Genomic DNA, 18,834 nt, shown 5'->3' with positions numbered 1-18,834 from the left:
CTGATCCTGAACACATTTCTTGGGTTTCTCTACTGGTGGGGGCCGCTGCCTGGTTCCCCAGGTCCAGATGAGTGAGGCTCGCAGAACTTAAATGTGTGAAAAGTACCCTTTTAACATACAAGGAACATAGATAGGTTTGATTTCAGGCTGCTTATCTATTCCAGCACGAGGCCGATTTAAGAAGGATGGGCAGGATGAAATTATCTGTGGGACCCACTGACCCGAGACCATCACCCAGCCTCCTCTGGTTGCCCTCCCGCTAAAGGTGTCACCCAGCCTGTGGCCTGGGCTGACCTTTGGCCGTGAGCTGCACCACTTGATCAGCCCAGCACTTGCTTGCCTGTCTTTGGAGACATGTCTCTTGTCTGATTTCTAGCGGTCAGAGGGGCAGGTTAAGTCCTGCCCTTGGGGTGTGGAGGGGATCTGGGGGTTGCTTGTGACTCCTGCAAAAGCAGGAGAGGGGGTAGCTATGGGCCCACAGTACAGAACGGGCATCAGGCTTCAAGCAGGAGTGGAGACGTCCGGGCTGCGGTGGAGAGGCTGTAGGCCGGAGGCTGTGGGAGAGTCTGACCCCCAAGTTCTAAGGCTGTGACACTGTGACCGTAAGAAATCCAGATACAAATGTTTATTCTACATAAAAATCTCACAAAATGGGCAGCTGGTTGTACCAAGACCTTTGGTGAAGGGGTGAAGGAGGGGAGGGAAGTCGCTGTTGAAGGCAACACGGACAGTGGTCACAGTCACTGGGCAGGAGCAGAGCTGAGGGAAGGCGGGGCACAGACGTGGCCCCATCCCCTACTGCATGCACTCGCATGCACACTCCTAGCCTATCGATGAAGAGGGGTCTCGGGTGGGGGCGTGTTTCTGACTTGAGAAGCCCCGAGATGGGGAGGAGGGAGGTACTCCTTCCTGGCTGGCTGCTGAATACTGCGTCCCAGACACCAGACACCCCCGTGGCACGTCAGTGGGAGACAGCACGGGCAGGACGTGATTGCAGGCCCGAAGTGATGCCTGACTTCCCAGAGCACAAGAGAGCAGGGACCGCTGTCCCAAACATGCAACACACGATGGCTTGAGAACCGGACTGAGGCCCGCCGGGGAGGGGGGCTGGCCCAGGGTGTGGGCTTCGGCTATGGCAGAGGCCCGCCAAGCCCGGTCTGCCTCCCGAGCTCGAAGGGTGGCTGGAAACCAGGCACCAGACAGCCTCTCGTAGAATGTTACCTGGGGTCAGGCCTAGCCCAGAGGGGTTGCTCCTGGGGCTGCAGGAATGTGGGAAGGGGATATGAGGCAGCCAAGACCTGCTGGACTCTGCCCCTACACGGGGAGGGAGCCTGGTCTTGACAAAGCCAGAAGCCACCTGGCCACGGCACCCTGAGCCTCCCTGGCAGTGATCAGCTGTTAGAGGCTTAGAGCTGGGCTGTCTCTCAGGGCCACCCCTTCCTTAACCTGAAAAGCAGCACCATGTGGCCAGCTGGTCCCCACCCCTTAGGGGGCGTGGCTTTGGGGCACAGCTGGAGAGGCCAAAGGTCAGAGCAGACCCCAGGCTGGAGTGGAATTAACGGGAGGCGGGGGAAGGGGAGCATGGCTGCCCCAGGCAGCGCTCCCTGGAGGGGTGAGGCGGCCTGGGCCAGGGCCTGAGTCTGTCCCTTGCTGCGGACCTGCCCCACCCCGCTGGCTCCCCGGTACAGACACACACTGTCACAGAGATCATGCACACGACGGCTCAGGGCACGGTGGGTATGGAGGGCCCTACGGCAGAGAAAGGGGCGGTATGGGGTGGGAAGGAAGGGGCTCCGAGCCAAAAGGCGGCAGCAGCCAGGGGGCCTCCTGAGGGCAGACCGTCCCGAGTGGGGTGGCGGGTGGGGTGCTTTCTAGCCGAAGATGCCTCCAAACGTGGAGGCGATGACAATGCCCAGGACCACACAGCAGATGATGATCATGATCTTCTTCTGCACCGGGGAGGCAGGAAGGAGCGGCCTCAGACCCGGGAGGGAGGCTGAGGGCTGGGTCAGAGCTTAGAGGGGCGGGGCACGCAAGGAGAGTGGTCCCTGAGCTGGGCTGGGGGTTGGGGGTCTGGGGGTCGGAACCAGAGTTGGAACTGGGGAAGGTGCTGCCTGGAATGTACGGGTGTGTGTGTGTGTGTGTGTGTGTGTGTGTGTGTGTGTGTGAATGTACGGGTGTGTGTGTGAATGTACGTGTGTGTGTGTGTGTGAGAATGTACGGGTGTGTGTGTGAATGTACGGGTGTGTGTGGGGGGGGGTGTGTGTGGGTGTGAGAGAGAGAGAGACAGCTGGGAGCTGAAGGCCTCGGGGTGAGGGCTTGGGTCAGAGCCCAGAGATGGAGTCAAGGCCGAGTGGGGAGGGATCTGTGGTGGTCCCCGGGAGCTCTAATGGGCAGAGGGGGGCTACTGACCCGGCGTGCCTTGCTCTGGTACTTGACGGCCTTCTTGGTGTCAGACACGGCCCTCTCCACATAGTCCACCGAATGTTCCACGTTGTACTCAATCCTGTCAATCATCTCCCCCTGCAGGGCCGGTGCCCATCAGCTCCAGTGGGCCCCCCTCAGGGCAGGACTCTGGGGAAGCACCCTGAGGGCAGAGAAAGAAAAGTGGGGGTGTGAGGATGGGGGGGGTACAGCCTCTCCCTGTGCCCCCTCAGGCCAGGCCCCCAGGGCAGCACCCTCTCTCCCCTGCAGAGCAGCCATCCTGGGAGGGGACCTGGCCGTGCAGTCTCAGCCAAGGGGGTGGAGACCATGCAGGGGGCGCTCAGCCGGGCCGGGTGCGAGGCAGAGGGAGGCAGGGGCAGCAGAGGGTGCTCTGGACAGGGTCCCACTCCTTCCTCGCTGGCGTGGTGGTTCCACCCAGCTCCGACTGTCTTCGGTCTTCAACACTTAAGACCCCCTGCCTACTCCCGTAGCCCTCCTGGGCCCCATAATGTGGCCCCAGCAGCCCCCGGAGGCCGCTCCCACCATGACACTGCCCGAGACCCGTGGTGACAGATGACTACTCTCTCCAAGTTCGCTGCTCCCGCTGGTGTCCAGGCGTCCGCAGTCTTTCAGCCACAGCGGCAGCAGCCTCCTCGTGGCCACCTGGCTTCCTAACTCGGCTCACACCACACCCACACTTCAGACCCTCTGGTCTAGGAGAGAATCCAGAAGCCCAGCACCACCGCCTGCCTCATCTTCACTACCCACCCCCGCCCCCCGCCCCGGCCCGCCGAGCTCCAGTCGCAGGAGCTCCTCAGTGAGCCGGGCTCTTGCCAGTCTCAGGACCAGGCTCTGCTGCTCCTGCTCTTCACTCACCCTGGGACCCTGGGAAGCTTTCCGAGCTCACATGCCACCTCCTAGAGAGGCCTTCCCTGACCAACCCCGTCCAAGGTGGCCACCGCAGGGACGCTATTACGGTGTTACCCCAAGTGTGGCCCTGGGACTAGCAGCATCAGCGTCCCCCTCGAACCTGTTAGAAATGCAGATTCACGGGCCCCCACTCTGACCTACCCATCTCTGGGACCGGGGACCAGGAAACCTCCAAGCCCCCCACCCCCCCGCCCCGTGATTCCTGGGTCTTTTAGAGCTGGAGAACCACGGCTCTATCTCACTGCCTCCTGCTAACGTCTCCTGAGCACCCGGCACAACTGGAGAACATTCCATTTGTCATTTCCTTATGCTGCCCTTCCACCCCACAGACATGAGCTCCAGGAAGCAGGCCCTCTGCTTCCAGCTCCTAGAAGAGCGGCCGTCCACAGTGCCCCCGTGACAGACGGCTGGTGAATAAGACAGGCCAAGGCTGGGTGGAGGGCCATGCAGGGCCTGGGGTCCTGGTAGGCCAAGCAGAGCCATGCAGCACCTGGAGCCCGGGAGCAGAGCCATGCAGAGGATGGGGTCCTCCAGGTGGGCCTGGCCCTGGAGGCGGTGTTGACAGCGGGTGGTTAGTTACCTGGAGACTTGGTCCCTCCCGGGCAGGGCAGCGTGTCAGGCAAAAAGGGGAGGGGTTAGTGCAGCCCTGGGTGCTGCTGCGGGCTGGGTGGGCAGAGGGCAGTGGGGCCCTAGGCTCTCACCTGGCTCTCCACGAGCATGGCCATGTCCATGAACATGTCGTGCAGTTCACGGATGCTGTTCTCCAGCTTGATGATCTCACTGTGCCGCGTCTCAATCTCACTCAGAGCCTGCTTGGAGATGCTGGAGTCCATGATGATCTAGGGAGCGGGAGCAGTGCGCTGGGACCCTGGAGCCTGCCGCAGGGGGCAGGGAGGGCCGGCCAAGGGCAAAGGCAGCTGGGATGGGCAGTGGCTCCCTCCTCAGCCACAGCGCTCCCCCACTTCCTGCCTGGTTCTTACTAGCTGTTACCTTTCTCGGGGACGGACTTCTCGGTGTTGAAGTGGGGCCACCTGTGCCCACCACATGGTCACTGCTCACCAGCCTTGTATAGAGGCCAAGTTGACTAACCCTCAAGGACCCAGGCCTTGAACCGCCTTTCTCCCTTTCCCCCTGCCCCTCCTGTCAGTCTCCCGGAGAGGGTAACTACCCCTTCCCTTCTCTCCTGGAACCCACAGCCCCTACCTGCCTTCCACCCTGTGGGCCGCCTCCTTCAGGAAGCCCCCCTGCTCAAGTGTCACCTGAATGTAGAGGCGGCCAATGGCACCGTGTCTCCCAGGAGAGGAACAAGGCCCTGAGGATGGCGGAAGGAGCCCCTGGCTGGTGGCAAATGGACAGGAGAAGCAAGGAAGTGGATCCAATTGAGAGGAACCAGGAGACGGGGGTCTTAATTCTACCTGGGCCACTAGTATTTAAGTGGCCTCAGTCCCTTTTCCTCTGGGACTCAGCCTTCTCTGAAACCAGCCTCGCAAGGTGGTTATATCCAAAGACTGCCCCCAGCCTCAGCACTTGGCACATACACCAAGGGTCCGTGCCAGGGGTGAGGGTGGGGTGGGGTGGGGTGGTTCACACTCACCCCAGAAGCAAAGATGGCAGGGTTTCCACTCTCCAGCATGTCCTCCAGCTCCTCACTGGTCGTGGTCCGGCCAGCTGTGAGCAGGGGTTGCACTGAGCCCTGCCCCGGCCCCGCCCCGGCCCCGCCCCTCACTCTTCCTCCCCCAGCCCCCCAAAGCTTACTGATCTCCAGTTGCCTCTGGATGCGGCCCTTGCAGCGCTCACGGTAGTCAGACTGCGTGGCATTGTACTCGGACATGACCTCCACAAACTTGCGGGACAGCGTGGAGTGCTGGGGGTGCAAGATGGGGGTGCAAGTGTCAGGCCCAGCTCCACAGAGCCCCAGGGCCTCGAGCGCCCGCCAGCCCACCCTGGAGGCCCGCCGGCGGCACCTGTGTCTTTCGGATCCTCAGGTCCGCAGATGAGCGGTTGAGGCCTTCCTCCTGCTCGATGCTCTGCTCGATGCCTGTGGGAGAGGGGGGCTGCTGAGCCATAACCTGTCCCCCTCACCACTGTCCCCTCCCTCTTGGACCCACACACCCAGGATCTGGCTCCGGACCTCTTCTGGGGAGGGTCTAGTGTGGACTATGGCTGGGGGGGGGGGGGGGGAAGGGAAGCAGAGGAGGAAGGCGCGCCAGGCACTGCGGGAGGGGCCACCAGGGGCCCATCTGGGCACGATGCGGGTTTCGGGGGGTGCACATATGCACACCCATCTGCGAGGCCTCGGGCACACACCAAGCTGTGTGTGTGTGAGTGCCTACTGTGTACTAGGCCCGGCGGCTTGGGCCCACCCGGCCTTCTGCTCAGGAAGCCTGTGCGCCCAACAAGGGGCCATGGCCAGAGCGGAGAGGGCCGCCAGGGGCGGCCCCTGGGCCTGTGCACCTCTGCGCTCCCACAAGCGCATGGGGCTTGTGTGTGGGACCAGGCGGTGCTGGCCACCCCTTGAGCCCTCTTTAGCTGAAGTGGGGGACAATTCCCAGAGCAGAGCACTCCCTCACTGAAGCCTCAAGCATCTGTCGCGAGGCCCGGCCCCAAGCCTGGCCCAAACAAGCCTTGCCAAGTAGCAGCTGAGAGAATGGGCATGTGATGGCACCCTCATAAAGGAAAGCAAGACCCAGTGTACCCCTCCAAGTTCGTGAGACCCATGGAACACAGAGGAAGCGGGCCCAGAGTGCCCCCTCCCGGCCCCCAAGACAAGGCCTGGATGGAGCCCAGACTCACTCTTTAACTTGGAGCGAACTTTGTTTGCGGTCTTCTTTATGTCAGACATGAGCTCCTCCAGCTCCTCCTTCGTCTCTGGGGAGGTAGAAGGGGGAGAGCGTAGACGCCCAGGGTTCCCCCACTGCCTGACGTTCAGGCTTAGCCCCTGGCGCAGGGGGCCCAGTCGCGGGGCTCCGGGCAGAGCCTGGGTCCCGGGTCTGCCCGATTCCGCTGGCTAAGGCTCCGCCTGCCCCTCCAACCCTGGGCCAGGACCACACCAGCTGCAGCCTCACCCCCTCTTGTGCTGCCTTCCAAGGAGCCTCCCTTCCTCCTTCGCTGGCTCTCCCACCCCCTGCACGTAACAGATGGGTCTAAATTTAAGGCAGAAATAATTGTGGAGCAGCTAGTGATGCTGGAGTCGGCACTGGGGAACACTGACTTGATGCTTCCTGAGTCGAAGGTGGGGGTGCAGGCTCACCTAGAGTTACCTGGTAGCTGGGGGGGGAGGGGGGCGGACAGACATCCAGCCAATAGGGTGACAGCTGAGGCCAGGGAGGCTGAAGCAAGCCCCCCTCCACTGAGCACCTTGGGCGGGGGAGACCCTGTTCTACTGAGCTCTGCTTCCCAGGTGCTGAGCTCAGTGGGGGCCAACCGCTGAGTGCCCAGTGGGTGCATGGGGGCATGAGGCACCTGGCCTGGATGGGAGCTGATGGAGAAGAGGCTCAGACAGGTGCGCTCCCTGGCACACAGTTGGCCCTGGAGCACCAGCTGGCTGGTCCTGTGACGGCGAAGTGGGGGGAATCTGGCCCTTGTTCCAACTGGAACCATCTCTCTAAAGCTGGCAGAGGCCATGGGGGTACCCAGCTTGCCCCACCCCCGGTGGGGGGGGGGTGGCTGGCCAAGTTGGGCAGGGTGACTGCTTCCCTCTGGGGTGCTGGCTGGAGCAATGGCTCATGACAGCGCCCCAGCCACAGGGCAACCCCAGGACTCTATTTCCTGGAGAAACCAGGACAGAGCTCCTGGCTGAGCCCTTCCTATCCAGTCTGCTTTCCTCTGGGGCTGGGTCTCTCCTAGAAGGGGTTGGGAGGGGGGCATTTACAGCAGTTGATGGGGGGGGCACCTACTAAGTGGATCGTGAGGTGGGGGCTTTGAGGAGCGGAGGAGGGTGCCTCATTCGTACAAACAAAGGAAACTTGGTTACCAGCTGCTTTGCCGTCTCTGCCTCTCTTGCTCAGACCCAAAATAGCCCAGCCCGGATGGCGGCCCTCAGGGGAGGCAGGGCAGCCCTTGGCCCAGGAAAGCGCCTCCCCCCGCACCCCAACTCGCCGCTGTCCTTCCCGGTGCCTCCTCGGTAACTGCTCCCTCCGCTCTAGAACCCTCACCGGGGAGCCCCCTCCCCACATCAGTGACATCAGGGCTGTCCTGACTGCTTGGCTCGAGGTGGCAATTCTGAACGGGTCGCTACTGACTCTATGACGCAGGGAGACCTGGTGCAAAAGGTGGGACAAGGGAGCCGAGATAAAGGAACTGGCGTCTCCGTCACCCCACGCTCGCCCCATCTGCCAGCAGATTAAAGTACCCAGCTCTTAAAGTACCCTGTTCCCACAGCTGGCCCCCTCTGACCCTCAGCAGGAGGGACCCATGGGGACACACGCGGACTCAGACGCACATGCGCGGGAAGACGTATGACGTCACATGCTGCTACCCGAGACAAATCGCTGGGGAGAGGGGTGATGTATGGTGGCCACACTGAACGTGGGCCCTGCCTTGGGTGGCCCTTCTCTCCTTCCCACCCATTCCTGGCACGGGCTCCTGGCAGACTCATTTTGCTTTCCAAGGGCCCGGCACTGGGCCCGCTCGGCTTGGCCCTGGCCTCGGGTTCCAGCGCCCTTTGGGGGCTGTGGAGAGATTTCTCCCGGGGGCTTGAGGATGGCCGGCGGACCAGGGGCCGAGGGGCCAGGGACAGGGAGACACAGCTGCAGGCCACACGCAAACCCAGCCCTGAGTGCTTCACCCAGCCTGTGCAGCACCAGAACCCTTCACCTTGCATTCTTGGGGCCCCCGGGGCTCGTGCTTGAGGCGAGCCAGCAGGAGCAGTGTGCGCGTGCCCAGGTCCCAGGCCTGGGCCCAGCGCTGTCACTGCCTCGCCGGGGGCCAAGGGGAAGGAATCTTGGGCCTGTGTGCAGTCTGTCTGGCACAGGGCAGGGCAGTCATCAACACCTCGCCAGGAGCTGTGACAGGAGGGTCAGGGGGGCCTGTCTGGGGTCAGGGTGGAATGCAGACACATAGAGGCTCCCTGTGCATAGGGAGAAAGGTGACTTTCTGGAGCCCTGAGAAGGCCCGGCTCTGGGGTACTGGTGGCCAGGTGCCGGGGCCGCTAGCTCTTTCAGGAAGCTCCTCCTGCTTGGCCGGCTTGCCCTCCCACGGCGCTGAGCCATCTGCTGCCCGGGGAGGCTTGGGAAAGGGAGGGGCTGGGCAGACAGGCCTCCTTTTGCGCCTTCCCACCCAGCTTACCTGGAGGGGGCGGGGCTGGCCGGAGGCCCCCCACCCCAGGCCTGGGCCAGCCGTGTTCCCTGAAGCTTTCCACGGGGCCCTCCCCACCCTGGCCAGGCCCAGGTACCCCTCAGCCGCCCAACAGTGAGGCTGCTGAGGATCCAGGAGCCCCTCCCCAGCAGCAGCGCCTTCCAGGAGGCCTGGAAGCCGCCCCTCAGTCTCCTCCACACTCACTCTCATCAGGGTTGGGGGAGGCCAGGATGGCGCTGTGCTTCCGTTTCACCTCCTCCACGTTCTCTGAGATCTTGTCAATGAAGCCACGGATCTCCTCCACCTGCACACCAAGGCCACCGGTCAGGAGGAGACCTGGGGAGGGCGCTCGTGGGCACTGGGGCTGGACCAGACTGGGGCTGGCGGCCAGGCTCAGAGAGAGGCTGGACCAGGCTTCGGGTGGGGGTGTGACGTGGGCCCCCCGCCTCCAAGGTCTGCCAGTGTATTCGCGGACGCGGGGTGTGCTGGCTCCCACCTGTTCAAAGAACTCATCCATGAAGCCGTCCCGGTCCACGGTGACAGTGACATCATCATCATCATCGCTGTCCTTGGCCTGCACAGGGGTGTGTACACGTGAGCGGACCTGTGGTAGGCCCACTGGGACCCACTGGACCCGGGACCGCGAACTGCCCAGCGTCCATATACAGCAGGCTCACAGGCTCAGCTCCGCGGCCCCAACCACTGCCCTCTGTCCTCTTAGCAGGGACAAGGTCTGGCTGCGTCCTCAGCTCCCAGCCACAGCGAGACGTGGAGGGCCCCTGGGGCCCCAGCATAGGGAAAGAGGCCTTGCTTGTCAAGATGGTGAGAGGGCCAAGTCTCTACCTCTAGGCCAAGGACTCCTCCCCTTGCCCAGCTGCCTGCCCCTTCCCCACAGGACCGCGGTCCTCCTGGCACACCCCTTACCCTAGAGGGCAGCTGGAAAGGCTTGGCCCCCTGGCCAGCGGCCCCCAACTCACAGGCCTTGCCTGGGACAGGCTGCCTGGAAACCAACCTTCTCTACTTTCCAGTACCGATGGTTTTAATTAGGATGGGGCCCAAAGTTCCCAAGCTCCTTTTCTGGGCGGGGGGTAGTGGGAGGCCTGGGCGCCACCCACACCTGTCTCCGAGAAGGCAGGCTGGCTCAGACACAGGGCTGTCCCATAGCGCCTCAAGCAGGCCTGAGAGATACTGGCTGAACGCAGCCCTGCAAGCTCAGCTGACCCCTTGTCATTCTCGACATCAAACCTCGATTCTCTTCCCCTCCAGGCCCAGAGCTGGGCCCGACCAGCCTGAGAGGCCAGTCATGTCACTTGGCTCGGGGCCTGCCCTAGGCCCCACCCCGCCACCCGAGGAGCAGGCGGACAAAAGCCACCCCCATCACGGGGCGGAGTAATTACGCCTCTGACTTCCCAGTGTGCGGGGCCTGCTCATTACTGTCCGCCTTACACGCTTCGAGTCGCCAGGGGCCGCCCACTCCGCTGGCAAGGGCAAGCCCCTCTCCACGGCCAAGGCCAGGATACGGAGGGTGGGACCGGCCCCCTCAGACTGGGGTTATCAGGCTTGGCCACACCCCTTCAGGTCTCAGCACCCCACAGGAGGAGGGGTGAGCAGGCTCGGCACTGGCCTTCACCTTGATCTCTCTTAACCGAGGACAGGGGCAGGTGGCCGTCGCGGGATGGTGAAGCTGGAGGACCCAGGAGGCTGGGCCCAGCTAGCCTGCTGGGGGAGGGACCCAGGTTCCGTGCCCAGCACAGACAGTGGCTGGCTGAGGGACGTGCCCTCTGGGTCTGTTTGCTCCTGTGTGCAGTGGGGACAGGGACGCCTGGCTGCAGGGACAGAAGGCTGAGAAAGGGTGGGAGGCACAGCATGTTCTGAAAGGGCTGTGCCCCTGGGGCTCTCGGGGTCCCACTGCCCCACCAGAGTGGGACCAGACAGCAGAGGGGGTTGGTTGGGAACTTTATGGAGGCGGCTCTGACAGGCCCCTCTCATCAAGAGATCACACCTCCTCCCCCAGCAGCTAAAATAAATCCTCGCTCCCACAAGTGCCTGTGGCTGCTACCAGGTGGCCCCCTCCCCCCAACCAAGCCCACCTATTGACAATGAGAATCTAGGAGCCATTTCCACACTTCTGAACCTTCCCGGGCGCAGGAGCTAAGCTAGAGGAGCACTCCTTAGGGAAACTGAGGCAGAGTGCAGTCTGGAGGAGCCCAGCTCCCGCTCCGGGGCAGCCTGCCAGGTTGGGAGGTGGTCCCAGGAGCTCCTGCCCTTCAGCGGCCTGCCCTCTCTGTCTTTTTGGCATCTAGACAAAGAGGAGGATGGACAGGAAAGGACACGAGAATTTTCCAGCTCCCCTCCCGGGAAGAGTAATGAGCAGCTAGGGCCAAAGCAAGGGCGTCAGGGTTTCCAGAGACCAGAGCCGTTGCCAGAGGCCCCTGGGGTCTGGGCTGCTGCTCTCCCCGGGCCTCGGCTTGCCTGCCTATAAAACAAGGACGGACCTTCTCGAGCACCCAGCAGCTCCGACCTGCTTCCTCCACAGCCTCCCCAGGACACTGACAGCTAGAGTCAGGGAGTTTCTCCAACACAGGGTTGGCAGGAAGGATGTCCACGCTCTCCTCCCGGCCCGCCGGCCATGAGTGCAGAGCTGAGGAAGGGGACACCTGGGGCCAGGGCCTGACTGGGGCTCCCAGGCGGGGGTCCACCCCAAAGGTGGCATTCAGCTTGGCCCCAAAGCCAATCGGAGGGTTGAGGGCCTGACTTCAGAGCCTTGGTCACACCAGTGGTGACTCCAAGCAAAACCTTGAGGGGTCTCTCCGTGGGGACCCCTTCCTTACCACGTCCTGGCTCTTCTTCCTCCTCAGGACTTTTCACCCACTGCCCCTCATTACCCCACTGCCGTAGCCTGAAACTGGACCCCGGCATACCCCACCTAAACCATCTCCCTGCCTCCACAGCCCACCCGCTGTCTTCCCTTGCCCCATGCAATCCCCTCTGCCTGGAATGCTGATTCCATGAAGCTGACATTCCCCTCATCCTGAGATGCCACCTCCTTTCAGAAGCCTTCCCCGGGTATCTTGCTCCTCGGGTCCCCCACACACTACTCACATCTCTGCTGGAACCACAGCCACACGCTCTCAGGCCCTAAGGGACCTGAAAAGTCACCTTGGCCTCAGCTGCTGGCCTCAGCTGCTGGCCTCAGCTTGCACACCTCCTGTGATGGCGAGCTCACTAGCTTTCCTAGGCAGCTCTGCCTACCTTGGGCTGCCCCAGTGCCCCTTTCCTGAGGCCCTAAGCCATAAAAAACCTGTTGGTGCCCTCTCCCTGGGCTGGCCTTGCCAGAGACCTAAAGGCAGCGTCCACACCTCCCCTGGGTTTTCCCCTCAAGCTGACCATTCCCTTCCCCTCATATCCGCCCCCCCCGCCCCCGGGCCCTAAATTGCAACCCCTGCCCCAGACTTCTTTGGTCCAGTCTCTGTCTTCTTCTGCAGTACATGATACAAACTGAATCTGCTGTTGATTGTTGTCTAAGTGGTACCAAAGAGCTGATCCATCCCTCCCTCTTTTTACATGGTCTATCTTTGTTAATACAACCAGAGATCAGTATAAGTGATCATATAGCACTTCCTGCCCAGAAAAGCCCCAAGCCCTTCCCCACCACTGTCTACTTGGTTGGATTTTAGGCTCAAGTGAAGGACTTTTGCTTCATTTCTTCATTTGTTCTGATCCTTGTTCCACTTTGTGAGAATCTAATGGCTCATGACTCTGGGGCCCCCAGCAACCTCATCCACATCTAGGCCGGAGCCCTGTGGCACCTTTCTAGAGACATCCTCCAGGTTAACTAAGACCCCAATCAGGTTTCACTGGCACTAAATAAATGACAAGCCCCAAACCTAGACACACTCCTGACCCAAAAGGAAGTAAGAACTAGGCTGGCGTCTCCTGGTGTCCTGGAATGGTCAAGGTGGGCATCACCGACATGCACAAAGGGAGCACCCAGATGGTTTAGAATCCTGAGGGCCCCTTGGACATCTGCCAGCCCTCTGTGAGTGACAGTCACAGCTCCAGAAAGAGGGCTGGACTGGACTGGGGACTTGAGGTGGCGGCTGGAGCCTGGGGGCGGTCACAAGCTCGGAGCTGCAAACATCTTCAGGATAAACCCACCCAGGCATCATGTGAGCACCCTACCTGCCACCTGGCCCAAACTACGTTCTGCCTTGTTCTCCTGAGCCCCTCCTCTGAAACCCCCCATTCCCAAGGGTCCCCCCAAATCAGAAAGCGGGGTACATCTACTTTCTTCCTCTTCCTCTCACATCCATCCAATATTTGACTTGTCACGATGTTTTTTTCAGTGGTTCTTAATCCTGTTCCAGCACCATGATCCCTTGAAAGGCTTAAAAAAAAAAAACAAAAACAAACCCCAAAACCAGCTTCCAGGGTTCTACCCCAGAGACACCAAATCAGAATTTAGGGGTTTGGGGCTGGTAAGGCCAAGTTTTTAAAAAGTCCCCCCACCCCGGGGTTGAGAACCAGTGGTCTGATCTTACTCCCTCTGACAGACTCTGGCCTCATGAGGCCTCTGGGCCAAGCCATCCGGAACGAAGGCCACCCTGGCCAGAAGCCCTAAACTTCCAGAGGAGGCCAGACAGCCCTGGTGGTCTCTCCTGGCAGAGGCTCCAGGATGCCAGGATACCTTCCTGGAAACAAAGGTGTGATTCCTCCAAGAGGCTCGGAGTCCGGGCAGCCTCCAGGCCCGTCCCTGGAGACAGATGGCGGGAGGCCAGCCAGCAGGGTTGATTCATTCCTCCTGAGCAGGAGTTGGCTGTTGTCTGCCTTGAGGGCTATTTTTTTTCCCCCTTCTTGTTTTTAATGACGAATCAAAGTCAATATGACTAGAGCAGAGAGACCCAGAGCTGAATCAGGGGTATCTGAGGCCAAGCTGGGTCTCCAGGCAAGAGGGGCTCCCCGCCTTCCCTTGTCTGACCCCTTCACCCTCTCCCCATCTGGTGTACGCCCTTCACCTCCAGATCCCTGTCCCTGACCAGGGCCCCAGGGCGGCTCCAGAAGGCAGCCTCAGCCCACGGAGAGGAGGTGGCTTCAGCCCCGCACTCCCCCTGCCCCCCGCAACCGCCCCTGTCCCAATATACCATGTGACCTTAGATAAACCCCTGGCCCTTTCCAGACCTTAGTTTTCCAATTTGTGAAAGAGGGGGTTGGACCAGATCGTCCCTGAAGGTCATTCCGGCGGCACCCCAGGGCACAATGTGTCCAAACCCGCTGTTTCTTCTGGGAAACCCCAAGGAGGTAAGGGGCGGGAAGGAGGCCTACTATTACGTCCCCAATCTTCCACTCTGCAAGGTGGGCCCGGCCGGCTGCACTGTACGGATGAAAGGGGCACAGAGAGGTTAAGGCAAGAACCTGCCTGGTGTTGTCCAGGACCCCCAGTCTCTTCCCAGCAATGAGAGGGAAAGGGGGAATGGGTGGGCAAAGGGGCGCACGGGCTTCCCGAGCCAGGCATCAGACCACCCACCATTCTCTCCTGCTTGGGCATTGCAACCTCTCTGCCTTTACTACCGCAGGCCCCTCCTTTTGGACCACCTTCCCTCCTCCCATGCCTACCCGACCCCTTCTGGGTCACCCCAGCTTCCCTTCTTCCAGGAGCTGGCAGCCCCAACGCTCCCTCTTCTCTGTCTTCTGGCTCCCGCAGCAGGCCCCATATTCTGCATGTGGCTCAGCACAGAGATAAACACCCTCCTGGGCCCAGGGAAGGGTGGGTCAGCTCCAAGAAGATCTCAGAAAGAAAACCAGGGAGGCCTCCGAATGGGGGTGGGGGGGAAGGAGGCAGTGGTACGCCAGGTGGGGCTGCCCAGGGGCACCTTGCCCTAAGTCTCTCCGGTTCTGTGACCCTGGGCTTGTCTTTGACCCTCTTAGGCCCCTGGGCTGCCCTTCCGACCTCTGAGGGCCCCCGATGATCCCTTCACTCAGTCTATACAACTGCAGGATCAGCTGCCTAAGAAGTGGGAGCTGGGGAAGGCTGGAGGGCTGGGCCTGGCCTGCAGAGCGCTGAGGAAATGCACCAGCTCCTTCCCCAAGTGTGACTTTTATAAATAAGCTCCCCTTGCCTTCCTTCCAAATGTGGTGGCGTTGGGTGGGGAAGGAGGGGGGAGGAGGCAGGGAGGGCTGGCTATGGTGCAAGTCACTGGCCCAAGCGCCACCTCTGTCCAGCCCAGCCAGTGCTGGCCTCTTGGTTCCTGGGGACTCTGATCTGAGAATTCTGACTCCTGGGGCTCAAGGTCTCCCCTAAATATGGAGTCGAACTCAGGTGACCACCCCCTGCCCTGAGAAACTGGGCTCTAGGTTTTCTTATCTCTACTTTTATAGGTGGGAACCCAAGGCCCAGAGGGAGACTTGTGGGAATGACAGCCCCCCAGACAAACTGTCCCACCCCACCCAGTGTGGGCTCCTGCAGCCTGCAAGAAAGCCCCAGTGGGCAGGGCTCCCCGGCAATGAGTACAGCAGCCTCCATGGGTTCTGAATGCCTGCAGGGTGGGGTCTTAGAGAGGAAGCCACAGCGAATCCACAGAGAAGCCAGGCCTCACCATCTAAGGGGCCACTATGGCTAGTGTTTATGTACGTATGTTGGGGGTGGGCGTGAGGGGTCACAGAGACACACACCAGAGCAAAAGACCTGGGTTCAAGCTCCCTGCAACCCAAGCCTTCTGCGTGGTCCCCCAGTCCCAGCGAGGCCTCAGTCTGACTGTCTATGGGACAAAGCCCCTTTCTACCATCCCTTTTGAGCTACCAGGCATGCCATTTGCTCTCTTGTGCCTCAGTTTCCCCTTTAGCAGAGAGGATGAAGGCTGATGCGTCAGAGACCCTGTCACATGTAAAGGACTGTGTTCCCCTGACCACTTGGTTCCCACATACACTCTCACCTGACCCACCGGGCGCCCAAACATCAGCAAATGCACCACGCGGCCGTTCATCGCCAAGATAACATTCTTTCTGACTCAACATAGCACAGGAAGCTTGAGGGCAACCGCAAGGGCTGGCGGGGGAAGTGTTTAGACATCATATATGACATGAGGGACCATCTTCTTCCTTTGAAACCTCCTGAGGTTTACCCTGGGGGCTGGGCATTTGGCCAGGAATAAAAGGTCTGTCGGAAGGGTGGGGGCTGGTAGCCAGAGCCAGGGGGGAAACGGAGGCAGGAGAGTACAGGACCAGCTCCAGACTACCCAGGATATAAGACTGGTATAATGGGGGAGACAGGGCACAGATGCAGGGAGCCTCTGGACAGACAGGTCAAGCCAGGGGGTCAAAAGCCCAAAGGACACCTAAAACTTTTCATATAAGAGAACCTCGGTCTCTGGCTCCAAAAGGGATAGCAGGGGGAGGGCTCAGAGGAGCCAGTGAGCTAGCTGCGCCTCCACCCCAGATCAGCACTGCGGGCAGGGCACCTGCCAGACAGCAAGGTGGTCAGCTAGGAGATCAGACAAGAGTCAGCCTGGTCTAGATGCCCCCCTGATGCCCCCTCCCCACAGGCAGGCTTCATTTCCTTCACTGCCCCCATACGCCCCCAGGCTTGCCACCTCTAAGGGCAGAGGTGAGAATGCCCTGGGAAATGTCTGAGTGCAGGGGAGATGAGGGCGAGGGGGTAGGGGTGAATGAGGAGCAAGCGGCAGGGGTCTCAGTCAGGGCTAGGAGAGGGTGGGCTCTGGTCAGAGCCTTTGTGCATCCTCCTACTTCCCCCAAACCCCGCCCCAGGAGCCACACCCCGGGGGCCTCCGAGACACACAGGTGGAGAAATAGGTTCAGGCTGGAATCAGACCAGGAACCCCGGAAGGGTCTGAAAAACGCCGCCGGCCGGCCGCGGCTGCCCGGAAGCCAGGAAGGTGGACCGGGGGCGAATATCTGACCTCTCTGGGACCGGGGCGGGCAGCAAACCCCGAGCGCGACGGGGGTGGGGAGCCACAGGTGATGGGAGCTACAGGTGACGGAGGCGGCGGGGCGCCCCGCGGGACAGCGCCCGCCCGAGGAGCCCGGCCCCACCCGGCGGCCCGGTTTCCGCAGCGCGCCCTGCAGCTGGGCTCTGGGCAGGGGACCGCCCCCGGCCCCTTCCCACTGCGGTCCCGCCGTCTGTCCTCACCCGTGCGGGGGGACAGGAGGCTCGGTGATGAGGCACAGTGAGGGGACAGAGACAGGACCTGCTCCGCGGGCCGCGGGAGAGGTCAGCCTTCCGTCCCGCCACCGGTATCTGGTAATAGCCCTCCGACCCCCCAAACAAGGGGGCGCCGAAAAGTTTATCCAGGACCCCGGGCTCCGGCCGCCAGCCCGCGGGCCCACGGCGCCGAGCTCACGCGAGCCCGTGACCCCGAGTGGGTCCGAGGGGCGGGACCCGGAGGGGCGTCGGGGTCCCGGGCTCCGCACCGCTCCCTCCTGCCCGGCCGGGGACGCAGGGGCTGTCGTCGGGTGGCCGCCGAGGCCGGGAAGGGAGTGGCCGGCGCGCAGGGCGCGGGGCGCGGGCGACGAGCGGCGGCGCGCGGGGGCCGGACTCACCGTGCGGAGCTCCTGGGTTCGGTCCTTCATGCTCCCGGGAGTGGCAGCGGCGCCGGCTGCAGCCGTGTGAGCCCCGCATGCGCGGCGGCCGCCCCGCGGCTGCGCAGCGCCAGCCCGGCCCCGCCCCGGCCCCCGGGACCCCGGCCCAGCCCCCAGCCCGGCCCCGCCCCGCCCGGCCCCGCCCAGCCGCCGGCCCCGCCCCCGCCCCACCGGCCTCGGGCGGGCTCAGTGGGGTCGGAGCCGTGGGACCCCGTGCCCCCGCGTGCCCCACGCCGCGTGATCCCTGCCTGGGGTGGGGCCCCAGAGCCCCCGCTCCCTCTCCCAGCGGTTCCGCCCTCGTTCTGGACCTTGGATTTTCAACCCCAGAGCTCCTCACATCCCTGGGGATTTGCTGGAGGTCGGAAACCCCTCGATTTTATGGCCTTGGAACATCTGGCACTCCCCTCCAAAAACCTCCTCCAGAGTAACAGCCGCTGAGCCCCTACCTTCCCACTTTCCCCCAACACCTCATCCAGACTCAGGCTCTCACCCCTCCTTCCCAGGGATTTCTCAGTTCACTGGTCTGATGCTGGGTGACCACCCCTTTTCCTTTAGTTTCCACTCCCAGCGGGATGCAGGAACCCTTCTATCTCTGGAAGGGAGATTTAAGCTAAAGCCTGCTCTCCTGCCCCTTTGCCTACAATCCCAACCCTGAGCCCCAGCCCCAGGCCCGAGATCCTATTTCTCTATATGGCTGGGGGCAGCTAAGCCTGGAGCCCCGCTCACTGTGGCACTAATGGAAAGATCTTAGCAGCGTGTAGAGGGGTGGTGGGTGGGGGCTAGTCAGTAGCAGATGCTCTTTTCTGATCCCTGCCAGCGTCTTGTTGAGACAGTAGCCATATAACTCACCCCTCACCCCCCCAGCTCCCCCTCTGTGCCCTGGCCTAGACCCTCTTGACCTCAAGCCAAACACTCCCTCTTCCCTTGCCCAGGGCTGCCAAGGTGTTGTTCTGGAGCTGGGCCAGCCCCCTGCTGCCCAGTGTGTCTGAGCTTGGCGCTTCTCCCAGACTGTGGGCACAGGTTTGCTGGCTGGCAGACGGGCTAGAGACACTGTTCCAGCCATCTCTCCTTCCCTGGAAATCCGGCCAGAGACTGACTAGCTTAGAACATCCCACAGAGCAAGCACTGGTGGTGCAAAAGCAGGACTCACCTGCAGGAGGGACTTGCTCAGGGTTACAGGGAGCAGGTGGTAGCAAGGTGCTGCCTGACTCGTGGTCCAGAGTGCTTTCCTGTGTGCAGGGTGAATGGTGGGGTGGGTCATGGGTGCACCCCCAGAGCCCAGTGTCTGGCCTTGAGGAAAGAGGGCAGGAGGGGGAGACACAGCTCATGCGCTCAGAGGGCCCCAGAGTCACACCAAGCATCACTTATTAATGTACATATTAAATGGTAGCGTGAAGAATGAATAAAGACTCTGCTTTTCTGTTAGAGGTCTTACCCTCATTCGATTACTCGTTCATTTATCAAACATTACTTAGGAAACCATGCTCAAGCCGCTGTTTTGCACTCAAGATGTGTGATGTAATGGGAGAGACAGACATGGTTTCAGTAGGTGAAGGGATCCTGGGTGGCTTCCCAGAGGCCGGGATTGCAGCA

General features: G+C 61.7%; 1 protein-coding gene across 2 annotated transcripts; it reads right to left on the bottom strand.

Moving 5' to 3' along the window:
• Positions 1-131: 131 nt before the first annotated feature.
• Positions 132-17,321, bottom strand: STX1A (syntaxin 1A). Of its 2 annotated transcripts, none has more exons than XM_027613537.2 (10): positions 17,203-17,317; positions 9,146-9,223; positions 8,854-8,953; positions 6,148-6,222; positions 5,319-5,392; positions 5,110-5,218; positions 4,949-5,022; positions 4,056-4,193; positions 2,413-2,523; positions 132-1,949 (listed from the first exon to the last, which is right to left on the bottom strand). In XM_027613537.2, the coding sequence occupies exons 1-10, from the start codon at positions 17,230-17,232 to the stop codon at positions 1,872-1,874; spliced, it is 867 nt and encodes a 288-aa protein (XP_027469338.1). In that variant the 5' UTR covers positions 17,233-17,317; the 3' UTR covers positions 132-1,871. The 2 variants fall into 2 exon arrangements, 1 of the variants encoding a protein (XP_027469338.1); XR_003523345.2 differs by having other exon boundaries at positions 133-1,949; positions 2,413-2,587; positions 17,203-17,321.
• Positions 17,322-18,834: the final 1,513 nt, after the last annotated feature.

The sequence above is a fragment of the Zalophus californianus genome, chromosome 10 (genome assembly GCF_009762305.2).
Source record: "Zalophus californianus isolate mZalCal1 chromosome 10, mZalCal1.pri.v2, whole genome shotgun sequence".
In the NCBI taxonomy this organism is placed as follows: domain Eukaryota; kingdom Metazoa; phylum Chordata; class Mammalia; order Carnivora; family Otariidae; genus Zalophus; species Zalophus californianus.
This window is presented reverse-complemented; position numbering and strand designations above follow the sequence as displayed.